A 22,082-nucleotide genomic window follows, 5' to 3' on the forward strand; every position below is an offset into this window, starting at 1 on the left:
GGTGCGAGATTTCCTCCAGAGTCGTTCAGCTGATCGGGTGCAGGAGCGAAGGTATCGGGTGCAAGGGGTCAGCCAGGGCTGGGGATTAGTACGCCTTGTGGGACGGGAGATGGACGGTGCAAGGGCATCCAGAGCAGAGGAGAGAGTGGCATTGTATGTGGAGACAGCCTTGTCTACAGACTCAGAGGACATGATGGAGGGGAGGAGATCAGAGATACTAAAGGATAAGGTGGGAGGGTCAACAGCTTGGAGATTCCTGGAAATAGTGGTTAGTGTTGGGCGGGACTGAGGGGGAGGGTGATGAAGTGTGAAAGTGATCAGGTGGTGGTCAGAGAGAGGAAGAGCTGAGGTGCAGAAATTAGAGGGTGAGCAGGTAGAAGAGAGGACGAGGTCAAGACAGTGGCCAGATTGGTGAGTAGGGGTGGTGGAGCTCAATTGGAGGTTGAAGAAGGAGGTTAGAGTGAGGAACTGAGAAGCGTATGAGTCGGATGGATTATCAGTGTGTATGTTAAAGTCACAAGAATGAGGGATGGGGATGAGGGCTCAAGAAAAACGGAGAGCCAGGCATCGAAGTCGGTAAGGAAGGAAGGGAGGGACTTATCAGGGGACGGTAAATGACTGCAACTCTGAGTGGCAGCGGGTAGAATAGATGGATGGAGTGGACTTCAAAGGATGAGAAGCAGTGAGACTGCGGTAGGAGGAGAGGTTGAAAACTGCAGGAGGGCGAAAGTAGTAACCAGACGCCGCCACCGCGGCCAACTGGGCGGGGAGAATGGGAGAAAAGATAACCTCCGTGGCAAAGGGCCGCGATTGAGGCAGAGTCGTCAGGGGTGAGCCAGGTTTCAGTTAGGGCGAGCAGTTGAAGGGAATGGGAGATGAAGAGATCATGGGTGAAGGAAAGTTTGTTGCAGACCAAGCGTGCATTCCACAGGGCGCACGAGAAGGGGAGGGGGGAGGAGGGGAATAGAGTTTCGATTGGAGATACCGCGGAAACGTTTGCAAGGATGAGACGAGGACAGGTGTGGGGGACCTGGGTTGGGATTGATGTCTCTCGCGGATAGCAGGAGAAGGGGCAAGAGAGTGCGGAGGAGGGTGGGGGAGGTAAGGCGACGAAGACGGGGTGCGCTTAGGAGGAATGGGGAAGGGTTCATGGCAGGAAGGAGGTGTTGAAGGTTGAGAGCTAGGAATGAGGAGGAGGACAGTAGGGATGGTGAGGTGGTGGGGGACGGGTGGGTAGGGTATTGCAGTAATGAGCAGGACGGGAGAGGACATGGATGGTCAGTGAGTTTGTGCGGTATACAGCGGTGGGAGGGGGAAAAGATTAGGGAGGGACAGGGCATGGAAGAGAATGTGTATGGGGGCCATAAGTAGTGACTGAGGTTACAGGTGCCTATGTAGTGACTGAGGTGTTAAGCAACAGCTAGGGCAGGAAAGCCGGACTGAAGGCTTAAGACTGGAACAGCAGGCAACGATTTGGAATAGGAGGTGGGTAGGCTGGTGGGTAGGCAGGGTGAGCAGTCAGTCAGGAGGGTGATGGGTGGGGAGGCAGGTAGGTATTTGTGCAGGCTGGGAGGCAGGCAGGTTGAATGCTCGCAAAAATTTAATGACTATCAGTGGATAGGGTTGAAGGTGGAACCTTTTCAAGGTTTGTCCCTAGTGAGCCTAAAGAGAAGACATGATCTTCAAGGTGTTACCCGGTCTTTATGGGACAAGGGTTATAAATACCGATGGCTATTCCCATTCACTTTGGCCTTTACCGTTGCTGGTATTACTAAGCATATTAAGGACCAGACTGAGGCCTGGAAGGTGTTGGTGACTTTAAAGGCTGATTATTTGCCTGTGGATCTTCACAACATGCATACTTCTGCAAGCCTCACCAGGCTTCCTTCCCGATGGTGAGGGTGCGAGGGGCTCAGTTATAGAGACGAGCTACTGGATCAAGTGCTGACGGAGCTGTGAGATGATGTGAACCAGTGAGCAGTTGCTACTATTCTCACTTTGCGTGGGATGCTGAATAATTCAAGAACTTGAGCTTTCTGTTGGGTTTATGTATGGCTATGGGAGTGTGAATGTTGGGTGTATATGTGGGTTGATAGGGGTTCAGACGGAAGGTTGTAGTGGGGATTGTGTGAATGAAGTATGTCTGCAGTTTAGGCGGGGAAAGGGAGGGTGGTTTTAGAGGGTTTTACACTGGCGTGGATTTTTTGTTCTGGTGCTTACTTCTCCCGGTAGTGCCTGACTGGTTATGTCTTAGTCAAGTAAAGGTCAGGAAGGTGTTTCTCAGTGGGCTCGGGGGGGAGGGGTTTGGGGGAGGAGGGTGGAGCTGAGGCTGGGGGGTGGAGGTCGGTATGGGTAAGGATGATTTTAATTGTAAGATGGAATCCTTTAATATTTGAAACCTCAATTCTTCCTGTAAGCAGGGTTGCTTTTAAAAGAACTTTTAAAAGTGCCGCACGAAAGACTCCTGAAGAAATTGCAGAGTCATGGAATCGGAGGTAGGGTATTATTATGGATTAAGAACTGGTTGAAAGATAGGAAGCAGAGAGTAGGATTGCGTGGCCAGTATTCTCAGTGGAGGAGGGTAGTTAGTGGGGTCCCGCAGGGGTCTGTGCTGGGTCCGTTGCTTTTTAATGTATTTATAAATGACCTAGAGATGGGAATAACTAGTGAGGTAATTAAATTCGCCGATGACACAAAATTATTCAGGGTCGTCAAGTCGCAGGAGGAATGTGAACGATTACAGGAGGACCTTGCGAGACTGGGAGAATGGGCGTGCAAGTGGCAGATGAAGTTCAATGTTGACAAGTGCAAAGTGATGCATGTGGGTAAGAGGAACCCGAATTATAGCTACGTCTTGCAAGGTTCCGCGTTAGGAGTTACGGATCAAGAAAGGGATCTGGGTGTCGTCGTCGATGATACGCTGAAACCTTCTGCTCAGTGTGCTGCTGCGGCTAGGAAAGCGAATAGAATGTTGGGTGTTATTAAGAAGGGTATGGAGTCCAGGTGTGCGGATGTTATAATGCCGTTGTATCGCTCCATGGTGCGACCGCACCTGGAGTATTGTGTTCAGTACTGGTCTCCGTATCTCAAAAAAGATATAGTAGAATTGGAAAAGGTACAGCGAAGGGCGACGAAAATGATAGTGGGGATGGGACGACTTTCCTATGAAGAGAGGCTGAGAAGGCTAGGGCTTTTCAGCTTGGAGAAGAGACGGCTGAGGGGAGATATGATAGAAGTGTATAAAATAATGAGTGGAATGGATCGGGTGGATGTGAAGCGACTGTTCACGCTATCCAAAACTACTAGGACTAGAGGGCATGAGTTGAAGCTACAGTGTGGTAAATTTAAAACGAATCGGAGAAAATTTTTCTTCACCCAACGTGTAATTAGACTCTGGAATTCATTGCCGGAGAACGTGGTACGGGCGGTTAGCTTGACGGAGTTTAAAAAGGGGTTAGATAGATTCCTAAAGGACAAGTCCATAGACCGCTATTAAATGGACTGGAAAAATTCCTCATTTTTAGGTATAACTTGTCTGGAATGTTTTTACGTTTGGGGAGCGTGCCAGGTGCCCTTGACCTGGATTGGCCACTGTCGGTGACAGGATGCTGGGCTAGATGGACCTTTGGTCTTTCCCAGTATGGCACTACTTATGTACTTATGTACTAACTGTTAAGATTACATTGCGACACTGCTTTGCTTGAGGAAACTCGTTTGCTTAGGAGGTCTGAGCACTTAGGGGTGGATTCTGAAAACTCCAGTGCTGTATGGATCAGCATAGCAGAGCTAGCTTTAGCAAGTTGGTACAAATTTCTGGTGCTTTTTTGATTGGGAGGGTGCATAAATCTCTAAAGCAGAGTGAAAGAAGGAAGTAAGCACCAAGGTAATCATCTGCTAAAATCCGACCTCCCACACCACTTTTTGCTTGTAGCTTTCCTTTTCTCCGGGAAAAACAAGAGATGCCAAGCCCCCCTTCCTATCCTTATATCATTACTGATATGCTCTGGAGATCCTGAGCAACCCCCCCCCCCCCCCAAGCTGGGTTCTAATGAGAAATCCCCTTTGAAACACCCTAACACCAGCTCAGAGCAGTAAGGGCTCTCTTTTTCTGGGCGCTGTTCTCTGAGCATCGGAGGGAATATGAAACAACTTCATTATAATCCTTTTGACTACATTAGCATGCGATTAGCACTGATTGCTAGCAAGCTCCTTGTTTTCCAGTGGTAAGGGCCTCTGAGCATTATGCGCTGGCAAAAGTGGGTTCTAGTCCGGCGCTAATGGCCTCTAGCGCCTGCGTTTGCTTCTGAGCATTGGGATCTTATTGTCTGATAAACATTTTTCTCGGTTCTATTTTAGCTCCAACACTAGGGCAAAGAAGGCAGTGGGGGTGAGCATTTTGATTAGCAAGCACTTCCCCCTTCACGTAATAGGTATAGAGAGGGATGTGGAAGGCAGATTGTTATTACAGAAGGGGGAACTCTGTGAGCCCCTTCTGATCTTCTTGCTCGTTTTTAGAAAAGCTTGGGTACATTTTTAGGGAAGGGGGACTTGGAACCTTTATTTATTTTTTTTTTTGGGGGGGGGGGGGGGTGATTGCAATTTGGTACTAAATCCCATATGGGATAGATTTCCAAGAGGAGTGGTTGGGCTGCAGGCTTTAAACTGTTGCTGTTTATCATGCAAGATTTTCACTTGACTGATCTCTGGCGAAGTCATCATCCAGCAGGCAGAGACTATTCCTCTTTTTTCCTCCTGCTATACCAGTTACTCCCATATTGATATATTTTTGGGTGACCCTTATTAGTCTTAGTGTCTATCGTACACAGGGATAGAGTCCCAAACTCTGTCCGATCATGCACCAGTATGGGCTACCTTTCACGCTGATACTGTATCGCCTGGCAGAGGGATATGGCATTTGAATGCAAGTCTTCTTCAAGGTGATCAGGTAGTTGAGGATGTAAGGAAAGCAGTTGTATAGTGATAACAGGGAAGTTCAGGTTGGGATGGTCTGGGAGGGGCTGAAGGCTGTCGGGGTTTAAAAAAGGTAGAAGCTGTCCCTTGCTAAGTGTTGGCTCAGATTGTGATACTGGAAACTCAGCATAAATAGGGCTGTCTTAGTTCTACCTACCAGTCCTTACAGCAAAAGCAGCTTGATTTGCACAAATTAAGGTGGATGATATAGCTCATTAATGAGCAACTCCTGGATAAACTAGGTATCGGCGGAAATATCATCAAATGGATAAAAAGCCTTTATCACAACTTCAACAATCTCATCTCCCTGGTCATCAGTTTGTGGTGTACCCCAAGGATGTCCTCTATCTCCGATCCTCTTTAATCTTATGATGATCCCCCTAGCTAAATCCCTATCCAGACACGGTCTCAACCCTTTCATCTACGCTGACAACGCCACCATATTCATCCCCTTCAAATCCAATCTATCAGAAATCTCCGACAAAATAACTACTGGCATGAACATCTTAACCTCTTGGGCCAGTGCCTTTATGATGAAACTGAACAAAGAGAAAACACAATGCCTAATTCTCTCATCCCAACACTCTTCACTCCTCCCAACTACTCTTAGTACCCCTGATGTCACTATCCCCATATCCAACAACCTGAAAATTCTTGGAGTGACACTAGACAAACATCTATCACTTGAAACTCACGCAGAATCCACTACGAAGAAAATGTTCAACATGATGTGGATACTGAAACGTGTTAAACCGTATCTCCCCCTGAAAACATTCCGCAACTTGGTACAATCCACCGTACTTACCCATGTGGACTACTGCAACAGCATTTTCATAGGCTGTAAGGCCCAAATCCTGAAAAATCTTCAGACTGCCCAAAACATGGCAGCCAGACTCATTTTTGGCAAATCACGATTTGAGCATGCATCACCCCTTCATGAAAAGCTTCATTGGCTCCCTATTAGAGACCTGTTGAATAAACTTCAAGGTCCATACACTGATTCATAAGATCATCCATGGAGAATCTCCGAACTACATGACCGACTTGATCGACCTACCCACCAGAAACACGTCAAAATCCTCTCGAAATTACCTCAACCTGCACTACCCTAACTGCAAAGGACTCGTATAAATCCTCGTATGATTCCAACTTCTCCTTCAAAGGCAGTCAACTCTGGAATGCCCTACCTAGATCCATTTGTTCTATTAAAGACTACCTACCCTTCAGAAAATTGCTGAAAAGCCATCTATTCAAGGACGCTTACCCCAATGCCACGACCTAACCCTACGAACCCACCTATTCATCACCTGTTCCTGTGACAACGACAATGACTCAGACCACGCCTCCTCCAATTTTCCATTTGCTTATCCTAACCCTATCCCTGATTATCGCAATCTAACCTAATACTAGCACTTCCTCCTACCTCCTCTTCCCCTCTCCCTTATAATGTTACCTATCCACACATCTCCATTACTCTGCTAAGCTTAGCCTGTTTTTCTCTGCATTATACTTTGTAATTCTACTACTATGTAAGCCGCATTGAACCTGCTATGAGTGGGAAAGTGCGGGGTACAAATGTAACAAACAAATAAATTATAACGGGCTCAACAAATACGTTGTGAATTTGGTAACAAACCTGGCAGGTTGCTTGCTAAGAAGCTTAGGCAGACGCAAAAGAAATGAGCTATTTTTCAAATTAGAGGGGCGGAGGAGAGTTAACTTTACAAAGAGGCAGACATTCAGCTGCAGTTTGTGTAGTTTTATAAACATCTTTATAGTCGGGCATCTCAAACTGCAGATGATGCAGTTGGAGAATGCTTGTGGAATGTGTCCAGATCCACAGTATTGGCTGCCCTGTGGGACCAATTTGATTCAGATATATAATGGCCCAGGAGCTTTACAATACCATTAAGCGTCTCCTCATTGGCAATGCACCAGAGTTGGATGGCTTCTCCTTAGGTTTTTACAAATCCTTTGCTATACAGTTAATGCCTTTGCTGATCAGAGTGTTTAATGGGGTCCACCAAGGAGAGGCATTGCCCAACTTGATGAAAATGACAGTTATTACTATTTTGTGTAAGCTGGAAAGGGATATTACACTGTGAATCCTATCATCCAGTATCCCTATTGAATCTGGATGTAAAGATTCTGGCTAAGCTCTTGGCCGATAGGGTTAGCAGCTTTGTTCCCTCAGGTGGTTCATCCTAACCAAACTGGGTTTGTTAGTGGGAGGCAGGGGGTGGATAGTATTAAAAAGGGTGCTTTATTCCATTTGGCAGTACATGGGGGGACCCCCACTATGCTTTTGAGGATCGACCTGTACTATGCTTTTGGAGACTGACACAAAAGAAGCATTTGATTGGGTGAACTGAGCCTTTATGCTTGCTATGCTTCATAAGGTGGGATTGGGAAGTCAATACATACATTGGATAGTAAATTTGTATACTTACCCCACTGCTGCTATAAAGATTAATGGAGTTTACTCCGACACTTTCTCCTTGGAGCGGGGAACCCAACAGGGGTGTCCCATATCATCTTTATTATTCACCCTGGTGATAGAACCTCTGGCATCATATCCGAGACCATCCTGATATTAAGAAATTGCAAGTAAGGGGGGATGAATACAAGATTTCTCTATTTGCTGGTGAAATCCTACTTAGTGACTCAGCCCCTTACTTTGATCCCTAATTTGCTAGCAGAATTATTTTCCTATGGGGCAGTATGTGGATTTATTATTAATTTTTTTATTTTTTTTATTTGTACGAAGTCTTTATTGATAGAAAATACAGCAATCCAGTAAAGTATGACAAGAAAGGCCTTATATCCTGATACATTACGTTGAACACAGCTCAGAAAGATCATAATGCAAGATACATTATTCAGTTAACATCACATTGCTGCCTCCATAGGCCCTAACCCGGCTGTTGGAAGAACTAAGAAACCGGAACAGCGAAACCATCACAAACTTCAAATTTTTTAGAACTTTTGTCAAAAGATAATAAGACCCTAGCCCCTACCCTCCTTATTCCCCCCTCCCTCCCATTCCGGACTTGCATCACTAATTCCCATACTTTCATCATGTGTGTGCATAGCGGAGATAAGCATCCCATGTTGAGCGCCACCTGGGCATTTGATTTCGTCTCTCAGCCATGAGCCGCTCCATCTCACAGACATACCCCATCTTTCGGAGCCATCTATCCAGCGGTGGGACCACTGGTAATTTCCAACAGGCCGCTATTACAATTCTAGCAGCACATGTGGCAAAGCGCAAAAGAGCTTGCTGGGTAGGAGAAAATCCCGCCACTCTTGCTGAGAAAAGGAAAATGGTTGGCTGCCAGGGAATCGCCCCTCCCAGCCAAATCTGCAATCTACTTCGGACCATTTTCCAAAAGGCTCTAATCTTCCTACAATGCCACCATATATGACCCATGGAACCCTTGAGACCACAGCCCCTCCAGCACAAACCCGACAAAGCAGGGTAAATGTGCTGAAGACGCTCTGGTGACATATACCACCGAAACAGTACTTTAATAGCATTCTCTTTAAAAGGTACATGAGACGACACCTCCGCCGCAGCCCGCTCCATTCTCTCCCATGCCACTTCCTCTAGTTCTATACCCAGCTCTCTCTGCCAGCTCTTCCTGTGTATGGTATGACGTGGTATAGACTGATTAAGAATGTGGTGCAGTCGGGATATCAACCCACCTGTCGTGATCTGTCTCTCACAAAGTTTTTCCAAAGCTGAATGCTCCCTCTGTATCACCTCCCGGACTGCTCGTGTATTAAGGAAATGAGACAGTTGAAAGTATGCATATTCGTCTGTCCCCACTACCGGGAATTGCTCTCGAGCCATCGGGTATGGTATAAGGGACTCACCCTCAAATAGTTGACCCCATGTTTGCAAGCCACCCTCATACCACCTAGTAAAGGGTCCTACTTCAGTTCCCGGGTAAAACAACGGATTGTATGCTATCGAAGACAGGCGAGATAGTGTACATTGACGCTTTGGAAAGAGACTATCCCAATTGGTAAAGGTAACATATATAGAAGGGCACAAACCCTCCCCCAAAGCCCGATGAGAACTCGGCATCCACATGAGTGCCCTCAAGGGCCGAGTACCCACTGTAGATTGTTCTATATGCACCCACTGCCTGTCTGGGTAATCCTGATACCATTCCACCGCCGCACGCGCCTGCACTGCCCGGTAATACCGAGCCAAGTTGGGGACCCCGAGTCCTCCCCTACTCTTCTCCTGATACAGAAAAGCCCTTGCTAGCCTGGGGCGCTTACCTGCCCAAATGAACCTCACAATACGATCTTGCAGCGCAGCTAAAGATTTGCGGGGCATCTCTATTGGGAGGGCCTGGAACAAGTACAGCAGGCGCGGCAAAATATTCATCTTAATGGCGGCTATACGGCCAAACCAAGAAAGCCCAATATCTCCCCAACTTTCCATATCTTCAGCAAGTACCCGAGACAAACCCTTATAATTTGCAGTAAAGAGTTCCGAAAGCTGAGCAGTGATATTCACTCCCAGATAACGAAGACTCTGATTGGCCCACCGAAAGGCATACAGCGATTTAACTTCATCCACGGTTCCTTCAGGAAGAGTCACATTTAAGGCTTCAGTTTTTGACATATTTACTTTAAACCCAGAAACCTGCAGAGTACTCTTCAATGTCCCTCAAGAGCCCAGGGAAGGTAGTTAGAGGTCTAGGGACAAACAACAGCACATCATCCGCAAATAAAGACAGCTTATGTTCTCTCCCCCCTATGGTTATGCCAGTGAACCCTGGGTTAGATCGAACCCTTGATGCAAACGGTTCCATAACCATGGCGAACAATAGCGGAGAGAGAGGGCACCCCTGCCTAGTACCCCTGTGTAGGGCAAACATATCGGAGTTACCTCCATTCACTCTAATACACGCTTTGGGTGAGCTATAAAACGCTTGAATCCATCCTCGAAACTGCGGCCCTATCCCAAAGGTCTCCAACACTTTATACATGAAGGGCCAATGCACCCTATCGAAAGCTTTTTCAGCGTCCAGGCTCAGGAGACATAAAGGCCTGTCCAGTTTTTTAGCTAAATACATGATATCGATTACTCTCCGCGTATTGTCTGTTGCCTTGCGGTGTGAAACAAAGCCCACCTGATCAGGGTGGATTATCGCAGGGAGCAGAGGGCCCAGCCTATTAGCCAGGACCTTAGCTAATATTTTGGCATCAGCATTCAAAACCGAGATAGGGCGGTACGAGCCACAATCCGCATGATCTTTATCAGGCTTAGGTAACACAGCTATCCACGCCTCCAGCATAGAGGAAGGAAGCGACTCCCCCTTCCCAATTTGATTAAACAACTCAGCCAGTAGTGGTGCTAATTCGGGGGCAAATTTCTTATAAAATTCGTTCGGGAGGCCGTCCAACCCTGGGGACTTACACGATGGCAAATGTTGGATAGCTTGCAGAATTTCAACCGGGGAAACCGGGTCATCCAAAGTTGCTCTCTGTTGGGGTGTCAAAGAGGCAAGATCGCTCTCCGCTAGATATTCTGTAATGGAGTCTGCTGACGGGTTAATCTCCCTAGCATACAACTCCTGATAGAATTCAGCGAAGCGCCGCCGTACGGCCTCCGAAGTGTTCAGTATATCCCCCCGTGTCCCCCGGATATGTGTGACCGCACGCAACACCTTTTGCTTGCGCAACCTTAGGGCCAAGAGTCTGCCTGCCTTATTAGTAAATTCATACGCCCGGGCCGTCATTCTAGATTGAAGCTGGCATAAGTGGTCTGAGTAAATGGAGTCTAACTGAAGTCGCTGAATACGCAGTTCCTCCAGAGTAGCCTGTGAACCACTTGCCTTATGTCTAGCCTCTAGTGCCCGAATCTTGTCCACACATTGTGCCAATTGTTTCCTACGTATCCTAGCACGTTGACTAGCTATCTTTAAAAAGTAGCCCCTGGACACAGCTTTCATTGTATCCCATACAATACTTAGGGAGGGTCCCGACTCTTTGTTCAGTTCCAAGTATTCCTTCAACACCCTCCTGTAGCCCTCCACTACCTCTCCCTCCTGCAGCACACTGGTCTTTAACCTCCACCTTAATAGAAGGCAACGTAACCCAGACAGGCGCATGGTCGGAAATCGTCACATTCCCAATGCCTGCCCTCGGGCCCCGCTCTGAGAGCGTTACATCTATGAAGATATAGTCGATACGGGAGTAAGAAGCATGTACTGGAGAAAAGTAAGTATAATCCCTCACCTGTGGATAACTGAGCCTCCATATATCCAGGGTTCCCAAAGAGAAAGCCAGTGAACCTAAGGCCAAAGAGTCCCTATTCCCCACAGGCTGGGCACTTCCAGACCGGTCTAATACCGGATCCATGACCCCATTAAAGTCACCCCCCATAACCAGAGAGCCCCGGGCGAATGTGGCCAGGAGATTCTTCACCTTAGTGTAGAATGCCCCTTGGTGGTCATTAGGTGCATATATTGAGGCTAAAGTTATGTCCACTTGATCTATAGTTATGTGTAAAGACAAAAAACGCCCCCCAGGGTCCCGTTTAATTTTTACTATTTGGGCAGATAACTGTTTATGAATCAAAACCGCCACCCCCCTTTTCTTAGAACCATCCACAGAGGAGGCAAAAAAAACCTTAGGGTAATGTGGCTGGGATAGGAGTCTCTCATCCCGCTGACGGAGGTGTGTCTCCTGCAACAGTACAATATGAGGCTTCAAGTGCTGGAGTTCTTTAAATAGTTTTTGCCTTTTTTGGGGCATGTTCAAGCCTTTTACATTATAAGATAATACCTTTATATCTGTGCTCATAGCTGATATCTAAGACTGAGCGAACATTCCACCGTAGCCCACAGCATGCTTCTACGATCTTCAACTCTCACTTTGTGCAAGTCCGGACTTCCCCCCCTCCCCCCCCACATCCGTACACCAGACAGGGAAACAAGTCCCCTAAATGGGAAAAAAGAAGAAGAGAAAATAACCCACCACATGCCTGGCAGCCCGCCTCCCCGCTCCCCCAGCCACCTCCCAAGAACCATCAGTTCCCCAGGCCCATTGAAACATTTCCACTCTGAACAGCTCACATACATACCCCACTTATTTCCCACTTCTCCATGTCACGCTAAACATTACCCACCCGCCGTTTCACATTAACCACCATCACATCTTAGGATCCCCTCTAATTTAAGCTCTCCCAGACTGCAAAACATATATACATATGGGTCCCAAGTTAGAACATCCTCAGTACCACCCGGTGCAAAAGAGAGAAGAAAGAGAAGAAAAACTTCTAGGCTTAATAGCCACAATCATTTATACACCACCGTTTCACCCTTTGTTCATCTCGCCCTCTCAGTTGCAAAGTCAAGCTCTACAAACCCCAAATGAGTTACTTCACCAAAGTTCAGGTTCCTTCTGCTGCAACCCGCCGCTTCGAGTTGTTCTTCTTGTTGGATTCGGGGATCCGTTGCCACTTTTGCAGTTTCGCTTTAGTGGCAGGTGCCACCGCTCCCGGAGGTGTGCCTGAGTTCACCAGCCCCGCCGCCTGCAGGGACGCCCAGGCGTCTGGCAATGAGCAAGCTCTATGCTTAGTCCCTTTGATTGTAAAGATCACCGAAAAGGGGAAGCCCCATCTATATGCAATACGTTCCTTAATGAGGACATCCAGAGCGGGCTTCAGCAACCTTCTCTGTTGCAAAGTGAATTGGGACAGATCTTGATAGACAGAGACCTTTGCCCCGCCAAATTCCAAGTCCTTCGTTTTCCGGGCACAAGATAGTATCTGCTCCTTAACTTCAAACTTATGGAACCGAACAATGATGTCTCGCACTTTATTCTCTTGTCACGGGCCCAGGGCTCTGTGCGCCCTGTCCAACTCAATGGACGCTCCATCGGCCGCCTCGTCACCCAGCAAAGAAGCACACAAGGTATGCACAATTCGAGAGACATCCTCCATATCGCCTCCTTCAGGGACTCCACGGAAGCGGAGATTATTTCTCCTGCCCCGGTTTTCAAGGTCATCAATTTTGTAGGTTAGTTCCTGAGTTTTACGATCTATTTCTTGTAATTTTGTCTCGTGAGAAACCAGGGATTCCGCATGCTCTTCCAGTCTCACTTCCACATCCTCCACTCTGCCCCCCAGTTCTTTAAGGTCAGAGCTCAGAACTTCCATTCGCTCCAGTATTTCATCTTTTGATTTTTGAATATTTTCCTGAATACCAGATAGAATCTGCCGAAGCTCAGCCGAGACTCCCTTTTTTGCGGGTGGCTTTCGTGATTCCGCCAACGAAAGCGCCGAATCTGAATCCGATGGTGAGCCCGGCGCCATTACCTCGTGGAGCTTTGATGCCCGACTAGAACCGCCGCCTGCGGGTTTCTCCGAGTCTTTGTTTCGCGTCGACTGTGCTTTGCTCATATCAGGTGGTGGTCAGAGGCTGTGGGAACGTGCTGTTCGCCGTTCAAAACACCCGATGGCTGCTATATCTTGCTTTTTATGGCTTCAAGGATCGGGAGCTGTCGAGCTAAGCCGCCATTAACAGCGGTGACGTCACTTCCTCCCCGATTTATTATTAATTTTGATAAGATGGAGGCTTTGAAAATAAATTTAACAGGGGTTAAGTAAAGCTGTTGAAAAATTTCCTTTTCGCTGGGTTCATTCTTCCCACGAGAGACTTATGTGTTAGGCGGTGAGAGTCTAATAGGTACTGAGGGGGAGAGGGATCTTGGGGTGATAGTATCCGAGGATCTGAAGGCAACGAAACAGTGTGACAAGGCGGTGGCCGTAGCGAGAAGGTTGCTTGGCTGTATAGAGAGGTGTGATCAGCAGAAGAAAGGAAGTGTTGATGCCTCTGTATAAGTCGTTGGTGAGGCCCCACCTGGAGTATTGTGTTCAGTTTTGGAGGCCGTACCTTGCAAAGGATGTTAAAAAAATGGAAGCGGTGCAAAGAAAAGCTACGAGAATGGTATGGTATTTGCGTTCCAGGACGTATGAGCAGAGACTTGCTGACCTGAACATGTATACCCTGGAGGAAAGGAGGAACGGGGGTGATATGATACAGATGTTCAAATACTTGAAAGGTATTAATCCGCAAACAAATCTTTTCTGGAGATGGGAAGGCGGTAGAACGAGAGGACATGAAATGAGATTGAAGGGAGGCAGACTCAAAAAAGATGTCAGGAAGTATTTTTTCACGGAGAGGGTGGTGGATGCTTGGAATGCCCTCCCGCGGGAGGTGGTGGAGATGAAAACGGTAACGGAATTCAAACATGCGTGGGATATGCATTAAGGAATCCTATGCAGTAGGAAGGGATCCTCAGAAGCTTAGCCGAAATTGGGTGGCGGAGCAGGTGGGGGAAGAGAGGTTGGTGGTTGGGAGGCGAGGATAGTAGAGGGCAGACTTAGACGGTCTGTGCCAGAGCCGGTGATGGGAGGCGGGACTGGTGGTTGGGAGGCGGGAAATACTGCTGGGCAGACTTGTACGGTCTGTGCCCTGAAAAAGGCAGGTACAAATTAAGGTAAGGTATACACATATGAGTTTATCTTGTTGGGCAGACTGGATGGACCATGCAGGTCTTTTTCTGCCGTCATCTACTATGTTACTATGTTCCCTAAAATATCTGGGTATTTAGATCACTTCCTGGCTGGAAGATCTCTTTCAGGCAAATTATGGGCTCCTGGTTACAAAGATCTGGTTAGACTTATCCCATTGGTAGAGTGGATCTTTCTGTTGGCTGGGCAGGGTGGGGGCAATCTTTATTTCAGTCCCTCCCTTTGTTCATCCTGAGGAATCTATTTAAGCAATGGCAGCATGATCTTACTAGATTTATCAGGCAGGGCAAACCTCCTCATATAGGGATGCCAATACTTCGAAAACACAAGACTGAAGGTGGGTTGGGTATCGGGTGTTATATGAGGCTGCACAGATTCGCCACCTCTGGGATTAGTAACCTGAGCTAGAACTCAAGTGCAATGGTACAGGCTCTGGTGTGGGGGGGGGGGGGGTATTAGGTTGCATGTTTTGCCATGGGCACATAGGGAGCTTAGGGAGGCTTGTGGGATCCCCAACCCATTTACTAAGCACTTACACTTTGGTGGAAAATTTGGGATGCTGAATGTAGAGTCTCTGTACTGCTAGTTCCTTGTTACTCCCTTTAATTGAGAAATGAAGAGAGGACTGGAGGGTAGAATGGGAGCAGTGGTGGGGTGGACTAGATATGGGGGGGTGGTATTGTTACCAGCTATTTGATGGAGGAGTTCTTAAGTCATTCTCTCAACTACAACAGGAGTTTGGATTTTCCTATAAGGAATTCTATAATTATTTGACGGTTAGACATTTCATGGGACAGAGGGATTGGGACAGTATGCAGCATGGCCTAAAATAAATGGGAAGAATTATGGGTTGTGCATCAGGGGTTCAATCTCTTCCCTGTATACTCTTCTTGTATCTCCAGAGTTTCTCAAGCTGCTTTATATGATTGCTTGGGAACAAAATCTGTGAGTTAGTTTCTCAGAGGTTCAGAGATCCGAGATCCTTGTTAAAGCCCATAAATTCTCAGTCTCTGCTGCTATCAAAAAAGCTAACTTGAAAAGTATTGATGGGCTGGCATTTTACTCCTGGTTGCCTTCATAAGATGACCCCTAATAACTCTGATGCCTGTTGATGGGGGTATGGGATGCGGGATACTCTTTTTCACCTTTACTACTACTACTATTACTTAACATTTCTAAAGCGCTACTAGGGTTACGCAGCGCTGTACAATTTAACATGGAAGGACAGTCCCTGCTCAAGGAGCTTACAATCTAAAAGACAGGTGTACAATCTAAAGACGATCTAAACAATCTAAAGACAAGTGTAGAGTCCGTCTGATAGGGCATACTATATTTCACGAAAGGTTAGGTGCCGAAAGCAGCATTGAATGGCCCATGGGTCAGAAATTTTGGGCGTTAATATCACAAGAGCTGCTGGCAATCTTTGGGCAGTCTTTTTTGTTAGAACCTGCCTGCATGCTGGGTGTCAATGGGAATCTTTCTCCAGCTGCTTCATAAGTATCTCTCTGTTGGCTGATGGCTACATGAGCCCAGGCTAAATATTGGAGATCAGTGGAGTCTCTTCCTTTGAGTGCATGGAAAACTTATTTGAGAGAGATGATCTCGATGGAGACTGTTACAGCAATTAGGTTGAACAAGACTCCACGCTTTGTATCACAATGGGATGTTTTGGATACCTATCTTAAATAGTCTTATATGGTCTTGTGGACTGGGAGTGGGGGGAGGGGAGGGGGGTTTGGTTAGCTTCAGAGAAAACTGTTGTGGCTTATCCATGGTTGTTTTGTATGGCTCATTTATTGATTGGGATTCATTAACCACCTTTATGAAGAGATTCACCCAAGGTGATATACAGCAGGTACAGTTTATCAAAAAAAATTACAATTTTGATGACAACATAACAGTAGTAAAATAACCAATTGTAAACATAAATACAGTAAATGAGGTAAACTTGAAAACAGTAAACTGAAACCTAATAATAGAACTACCATGAAACAGTATCAAAAATATACACTTAACAGCATTGGAATTCAAATACCAGAGATATAATACAATGTTAGCATAATACTAATGATACACCTAATAAGCATGCATTAGAACATTCAGCTAACATAGATATGATGCTAATGATTTTTTACAATACAGCTTACCATATAGCTGAGGGACCAAGTGCAGATGTGATGGGAACAAGATGCATGGTACAGAGTCAGTTGGGATAATTAGATGGTTAGCTAAACTCAAGGCAAGTTCTTTGTATAGTTAAGCAAGAGTTAAGGAACTGATCTAAGTTAAAGTGTGTGTAGCAAGCTAGTCCAGGTGCGGAATGAGTGTATAGTTAGTCACCTTATCTATGTGAAGTTTGGGGTGGGGTGGGGATGGAATATGACTTTCTGATTCTTGCGATGAATGTAAATCCTTCCTTTTGTTTTGCAAAATTCCAATAAAAATATTAATTAAAAAAAATGAAATTGCGCCTCCAAACATTTATAGGGTTTATCTCTGTTCTTTATAACGCCATTTTTCATTCAGCAGGTCACATATTGTCTTGCTCCTGGCTGGGAAAGCTATTTAGGGTTTAGGCCACAGATCAACCACCCACAGTTACACTGTGAAGTGGTTTATGAAAGGGGTGCTGTTTTACATTGGTTTCCATTTTTCTGAGTATGCTGGCATCCATAATACAGGACATTGAACTATGCAGGTTTTACTATCCAGACGACATTCAGCTTCACTCTTCCCCCTTGTCTAGATTTAGTGAGTCATTGGCTGGTAACTCAGCTGTTGTTTATGGGAACCCCCATTGTATGCATTTGATTAATTTTTGGTTGTGTAGTGGTTTCTTGGCTAAATTTTGGTACTCTTTTCTGGCTCTGAAAGGCGTGTGTGCCATTGGGAATTGTTTTAACCCCCTAGTTCCTCATACTTCAGTCCATTCTCTGAAAATTCCTTGCAATTAAATTTGTAATAGTATTAGGGGAACAGATATTCAAAGACTCCAAAACTTTCAAAATGCTTCTTTTAAATTTAACTTGTCTTGCAAAGAAATACAACAGGGTCACACCCCTGTTGATTGACAAGCACTAGCTTCCTTTTTCTTACAGAATAAAATTTAAGATTGTAATCTCGGTGAACGAGACCCACTATAGTGACATACCACAGTAAACTTCTCATTCCCTATATTACATGTAGTCTTCAATCCCAAAATGTGAGCCTTCTAATAATTCTGTTCGTATTCCGTGCTTTGAATCAATTAGACATTCAGCTTTATTTTTACTTGGCTGCATCACTTTAGAATTGCACCCCTCTCTCTATGAGCCAAAACATTTTGCAAGAAATTTAAGAAGGACTTGAAGAATTTTTTAGGTCACCTTCAGTTAGTGGGTATTTGGCCTCTGGGGGCCACATTGAAAGAGGTAGGTAGTTCCTTTGTTAGTCTGTCATTACCTTTCAGTCCTAATGATAATTGATTTCCAAGTATGCTTTGTCAATAACTGATGCTATGCTGTTTTTGTTCTAATTTGTATATATTGTATTACACTGTGAAGTGCTTTGTTGATTCCTATACGGCAGTATACTAAGACCCCAATAAACCTATAAACAGACCTATATGAACATTTGAGGAAATTATTTGAGCAGGTGCTAGAAAAAATTTAAACATTTTTCTTTGGCTTACAGTTTGTTGACATTGGAATAGTTACAAGTATTGAAATAAACCACAAACAGGTGGATGTGGCAAAAAAAGGCCAGGAAGTTTGTATTAAAATAGAACCTATCCCTGGTGAATCTCCTAAAATGTATGGACGACACTTTGAAGCTACAGATTTTCTTGTCAGTAAGGTAAGATTTTTATAAACACAAGACTCTGATGCATTATAAACAAAAACACTTGTGTAAGTAAAGTTGCTTATCTTTAATAAGTCTTCTCTGAAGACAGGAGAATGACCAATCATAACAGAGTAGCGCTATATGGAGAAGCACGCCTCAGTTCCATTGTTGAGCTAGTAAACCTAACTTGAGAAAGAAAGGAGGGTAGCTGTATGTAATTGGTGATTCCTCAGTTGAGAATGTTTGCTATATGTAAGCAACTTCATCTTCTCTGAAGGCCAGGTAAATCAATGCATTAAGAAGTAAAAGGGGATGCAGAGAAGGGATCTTGAAATCTGAGGCAATTTACTGAAACTTTCTAGACAGACTGAAGCTTTTAAAGTAATTTGCCCGCTAACTTGTATACACTTTATGTAGCATTGCAGCATTAAATGTGATTTCTTTGGTAGTATAACTGTGCAATACTGTAATTTTAGAAACATTTTAGCACTGCTAGTGGCTAAGAGCGCATATATAACTGTCAGTCATCAGCAGTGGATGTGGTTTAGGAAGGGAGTATGATGATTTTGTTGATAGTCAAAGGGGTGCAGGAACCAAAAAAGATTAAGAACCGCTGGTTTATAGCCATCTTTATAGTTATGCATCCTAACACTATGCTTATTCTATCATATAGATCACTCGTCAGTCAATTGATGCCTTGAAGGACTGGTTCAGAGATGAAATGCAGAAGACAGATTGGCAGCTAATTGTTGAACTGAAGAAAGTGTTTGAAATTATCTAATATGGAATTTTTTTCATCAATGGTCACAGACTGAAGCATAGACAATATTCTTATAATTTAATAAGAAGGAAACATGAGGGAAAAGAGATAGGAGAGACTAATGAACCTGTGGTTGGGAGAAAAGATGTGGTTAAAATGTTTTCCATGGGAAACCAAGTAATTTACACTGGTTTGACAGTGGTCAATTTTACATGTCCCCACAGTTCCAATGTGCCTGTTCACCTCTCCCTCATCCTATTCCCTTTCCCTTCTGCTGGCTGCTGTTTTAAACATTTTGGCCCAGAATTTTATTACCTAATGAAAGCTCTTTGAATTTTATACTGATAAGATCAGTACTGCAGTATTTAATTAACCTTAAAGCTTCTGCAGATAGTAATTCTTGAACTTTTTTGATGTAAGAAATACTTTATTTATGCATACCTTACCCTGGTGATTTTTTTTTCCTGCATTCTTCTGCTTTATGCCTGTAGGATTTTTTTTTTAAATAGAAAATTAGGTGACTAGGATATTTCAGTATTTCCTTTTTGTGAAACAATGATGTAAAACGTATTTGGCTGCCTTTTATTGCTTGTACAGTTCGTAAAGTCAGGTTAAACTGTAATCATTACACAGAGCCAGAAATAAAGGAAATGAACAGTATGTCCTCCTGTCTTGTCTCTTTTATTTTCTCCCAAATCAGTGGCCTTCAACTTTTGTTGCTGTGAGCTACTTCCCTATGATTTTATATCTGCTGACTAGCTAGCTGTTTATCCTCCGTGGGACTTGCTTATAAATTTGGAAAAATCTGAATAGTTCTAAGTTGACCACACACTCTGATACATAATCTATTGAAAATACAGCCTGCACACTTTCTCAACTCTTTCCCATCCTTTTTCTTTTCTAAAATTAGAGAAACAAACTGCACATCTCTCCTCCTCCAAACTCCCATTCCCACCCAGCTACTCGGCCATCTCTCTTGCTGTCATCCCTTCCATCTGTTAGTCTTTCTCAGTGTACCACTTTTCACTGCAACTCTTCCTGCTGCTTTCAGACATACTGTTCATCTCTTCTTGATCTATACCAGTCTGGTTTTCTCCCTTGCCAAAGTCATACACAGGTATGAATAGGAGAATAAAGGGTTAAGATTTAAAACAGCCTCAAAAAGGTGAGATTTTAGGCTAGATTGGAAAAAGAACAGAGGAAGAATGATGCACTGACTCAGAAGTCTATTCCAGGCATATGGCACAGCAAGGTGGAAAGAACAAGAGTTTGGAGGTGGTGGTGGTGAAGGGCATGAGCACAAGTAAGAGCAGTGGTTCCCAGACCTGGTTCTGGAGGCACCTCAGCCAGTCAGGTTTTCAGAATATCCTCAATTAATATTTTTGAGAGAAATTTGCATACACTGCCTTCACTGCATGCAAATTTCTCATGAATATTCATTGTGGATATCCTGAAAACCTGAGGGGAGGGGGGTGGCAGCGGCGCCCAAAGAGCTAGATTGGAAGCTGGACATTAATTGTTTGCTTTTATTGCAGTTTTTTGTCTGGTACTCTGCTGACAGATATCCAATTCTGTGGCCACATTTTCCAAGACATTGGCTCTTCTTGATTATAGAGGCTGCAGTTGTTAACTTTCTGTAGCTGCTCAAGTGCAGCTTTTCCTTTCTGTTTGTAGTTCACAAAAAAATAATTCCCTGGGAAGGGCAGTTGCAACGGGCCTACTTGGTCACTTTTTTTCTCTCAGTATGTTGGTCACTAGCCATCTGACTCCTCTCCTATATTTTTGGAAACTCATTTTTCTATGCCTCCTCCTTTCTCTGAATTAGCTAGTCTCTCTGATCAGTGTGTTTTGATTATGGCCAACAGCACACAAGGGGTGCATAGGGTTTCTTGCTGGGACTCTCTGTACATAGTAACATAGTAGTAACATAGTAGATAACGGCAGAAAAAGACCTGCACGGTCCATCCAGTCTGCCCAACAAGATAACTCATATTTGCTGCTTTTTATGACCATTCTTTCTAACTAGATTTCCAGGCCTTATTGTTTGGCTCAAGTTCTGAACCTGTATCTTGTTGCAGTTTGTAGTCAATTTTCCTGCAGACTTCTATTGCCTGAGTAGTCTAGGCTGCTTTCCTTGGGGGATTCTTCCTGGTGCTTTGCTCTCCTTTGGATTGTTCCTTACACTGGTTCTCCTTACTTTACCAGTGGCCTTGTTTTTCCCCTACAAAATAAGACATCATGGGTGTAGTTTTTTGTTGGACTGTCTCCCTTGGGTTTGCATTGGACTCACCTGCAGTAGTATAAGGATTTTCCAGTCCATTGATGTGAGCTTGGTCATCATAAGCCTCAGCATTTCTCTTCTAACTCTTTCTTTTAAGCTTTGTGCAGTCTTGATCACTCGTCCTTTACAGAGACTATCTCTTTTCATTTGGTAGTGGCGGAAAAGTTACCACATCTTCCAGACTCTCTTCATCTTGGAGAAGATGGCTGAGGAGATATGATAGAGGTCTGTAAAATACTGAGTGGAGTGGAATGGGTGAATGTGAATCGCTTGTTTACTCTTTCCAAAAATACTAGGACTAGGGGGCATGCAGTGAAGCTACTAAGTAGTAAATTTAAAACCAGAGAAAACATTTCTGCACTCGGCGTGTAATTAAACTCTGGAATTCATTGCCAGATAACGTGTTAAAAGCAGTTAACTTAGCATGGTTTAAAAAAGGTTTGGATAAATTCCTAAATGAAAAGTCCATTAGCCATTGTTATTTATTTTTATTTATTTATTTGTTACATTTATATCCCACACCTACCCGGTACTTTGTAAGCTCAATGTGTGGCTTACATAGTACCGGGTAGGCGTTACAGACTCCAGTGTAAACAAATACAAAGTGATATTGTGGTAAGATAAAGTTCATGTGGCTCAGCCACACTAGGGAATCGTACAATGGAGGAGTTGTGTTATGTCCATTACGT

At 44.7% G+C, this 22,082-nt stretch overlaps 1 protein-coding gene across 1 annotated transcript in view; it reads left to right on the forward strand.

Moving 5' to 3' along the window:
* EIF5B (eukaryotic translation initiation factor 5B) overlaps positions 1–19,772 on the forward strand; it is a 197,499-nt gene extending 177,727 nt beyond the window's left edge. The window contains exons 23-24 of the mRNA XM_030201415.1: positions 18,203–18,364; positions 19,026–19,772. Of these exons, the coding sequence (XP_030057275.1) occupies positions 18,203–18,364; positions 19,026–19,133 (270 nt within the window). The 3' untranslated portion in view covers positions 19,134–19,772. The remainder of the gene's footprint in view (positions 1–18,202; positions 18,365–19,025) is intronic.
* The last annotated feature ends 2,310 nt before the right edge of the window (positions 19,773–22,082 follow it).

This window comes from Microcaecilia unicolor, chromosome 4, assembly GCF_901765095.1.
Source record: "Microcaecilia unicolor chromosome 4, aMicUni1.1, whole genome shotgun sequence".
NCBI lineage: Eukaryota > Metazoa > Chordata > Amphibia > Gymnophiona > Siphonopidae > Microcaecilia > Microcaecilia unicolor.